General features: G+C 33.9%; 1 protein-coding gene across 1 annotated transcript in view; it reads left to right on the top strand.

Annotated features, from left to right (window-relative positions):
• The first annotated feature begins 1,779 nt into the window (after nucleotides 1-1,779).
• LOC120525646 (cysteine-rich venom protein Cau1-like) overlaps nucleotides 1,780-2,463 on the top strand; it is an 8,910-nt gene continuing 8,226 nt past the window's right edge. The window contains exon 1 of the mRNA XM_039748114.1: nucleotides 1,780-1,970. Coding sequence (XP_039604048.1) covers nucleotides 1,925-1,970 — 46 coding nt within the window. The 5' untranslated portion in view covers nucleotides 1,780-1,924. The remainder of the gene's footprint in view (nucleotides 1,971-2,463) is intronic.

Raw genomic sequence — 2,463 nt, 5'->3', positions numbered from 1 at the left:
CCCAGGGGAGTAAATGTTAACATTACTCAAAGTTATTGTCTGCTTTTTAAATGCATTTTTATTACTATTTAATTTAATATTGTTCTTTATGTATGCTGCTGCTGGAGTATGTGAATTTCCCCTTGGGATTAATAAAGTATCTATCTATCTATCTATCTATCTATCTATCTATCTATCTATCTATCTATCTATCTATCTATCTATCTATAAAAACAAATGTTAATACTATAGTCATTTGTAATTAAGAAAAATGAATGAAACCCAAGGTTTTAAGTATTTTCAAACGAAACATAGGAAGCAAACAAAATGTAATTTTTTTGATAAATATGTTCTGCTAATGATGCTAGGTTTATTCCCAACCTGCGGTAGTGTGACAGGCACAAACAGCTTTCTTTCTATTAGCTCCACTGTAATTATTTTTTCTTTTCACTCCTACCAACTACACTAAAATGCATTTTTGCTAAGCATCTGGATTTTGAGGTCTAACTGTATTGTCTGCACTACATAACCAGCTATCTTTTTTACTGTTTAAGTCTGCTTTCAACAAATCTAACCCCAACTACATTAATCAAATTTCTTGTCCTACTTTTTTGTTTAATATTTACTAATTTGCACACAATTCCTCAAGCCCAATAATACGAAGATCCCCTGGTCACTTCTTTGCTGGCGACCTTATCTTATTCTTGCGTCAATGGGTGCAAGTCTTCAGTTGGTCACATTTGTCCCCAGACACACAGTAACAGTCACAAGGGAGATTTAAGGTTGATAACTAACTTAAGAATTTAGGATTTGTTTAGGATTTAGTGTCTTTAAGATTTCAAATGAAAACAAACGGTTGACAAGATTCGAACCCAGAACCATCCACTAATTAATGTAGATTTAAAGGAGATGGGCGGCACACATGATTTTTCTCACGTCCTAAATAAGTACCTGTTATCATAACTAGTAGCTATAGATTCTCATTGTGAGTTGACTTGTGTCTATGTGACCGTTTCACGTAATGAAATTGTGTTCCAATTAATGGCTTCTGTCTTGTCTAAAAGCCTACCAAGACTCTAATTCCCCACAAAGACACATCCATAACTGGCAGGATGGATGGAAAATGATTTCTCTCCAGTTTTTAAATATCTAAAGAATTGACTTGCAGTTTGATAACTTTTATTACACAATATAATTATTTTCATAAAACTTGTCATTTTCATGTACTGCTGAGCCTTGTACTTTCAGTGTGTGTTTTTGTTCAGATATTCATGGTATGTGAACTGGTGATTCTAAATTAGTCTGGTGTGAGTGGCTGTTTGCCATGTGTGAATTATGGTTGGTTCATATGTTCCACCCAGTACTGCTGACACAAACCACCACACACTGCAACTGAATAATTAAGTAAGCTAATTTAAACAATGGATAATAGATGAGTATGTGTGCATGTATGTGAATAGGCCTTCAACGTTGTGGCAGCCCCTAGAGTATAATGTCATACTTACACCCCAAGCTCTCAGAACAGGCCAAAAACTGTCTATTGGAATAAGTAGATTCAGAAAATGGATGAATTTATGCTTGGGTGGTGTTTTACATTTATGTGTTTGTCTTTTGTCTATGGTTCTACAGTTGTTTTGAGGCTGTAAGAGTTTGTATGGCACATTATGTACAAAAACAAAGCAGATCTCTTAAGTTTCAGATCACAACAATTACACAGAATAAGCTTATCTTTAATTTTCATTAAGGCTCTTAAGTACCCACACCCACATTCAGTAGACTGCTACTTTCTTGCATTAGTGGTAAGTGAGGGACAGAGAACTGTTGCCACAGAGCAGCTTAATGTGTTGCATAACACTGCACAAAAAAGGACTGCCAACCTCAAAAATGTAATACCTTTAAAAGGGAATATTATACGTAGACAAAAGGACAGGGAATATAAATTCAGATGGATGCACTCACTGCTGAGGCTCTTTTCTTACGTTCCTATTTAGGTAAATACTATATGTTTTAGTCAGATGCTAAATATTTTACATAAACTACAACCAAAAAGAAGCAGTTTTCTGGTTTTGTTAAATTTAAAAAATGAGTCTTCACTTTGTGTGTGTATATATATATATATATATATATACATATATATATATATATATATATATATATATATATATATATATATATATATATATATATATATATATATATATATACTAGCTGTGCAAGCCTGTGCTGTAAAAAGTCTGGGGTTCTAGAAACTATTGAAATTGATTGTCAGAAAAAAAATTGAAATGTAGAGATGTCAGGTAATTGAAAGGAACTACTCTGGGCATCTCTCTCCTAGGATGATTCGTTTTGCCGATGTGCTCACATGGCTTGTGTATTAGAAGTGGGAGGAAAAGTAAAAGGGATACCGTTTTGCTGATGTGCTTGTCTCGTTTGTGTATTAGTGGCTAAGCGAGTTTCACTTTGGCGACAGAGTTGCTTTCTTTC

This window comes from Polypterus senegalus, chromosome 3, assembly GCF_016835505.1.
Source record: "Polypterus senegalus isolate Bchr_013 chromosome 3, ASM1683550v1, whole genome shotgun sequence".
NCBI classification, from domain to species: domain Eukaryota; kingdom Metazoa; phylum Chordata; class Cladistia; order Polypteriformes; family Polypteridae; genus Polypterus; species Polypterus senegalus.
The sequence above is the reverse complement of the archived record's forward strand: the minus strand, read 5'-3'. Positions and strand labels throughout refer to the sequence as shown.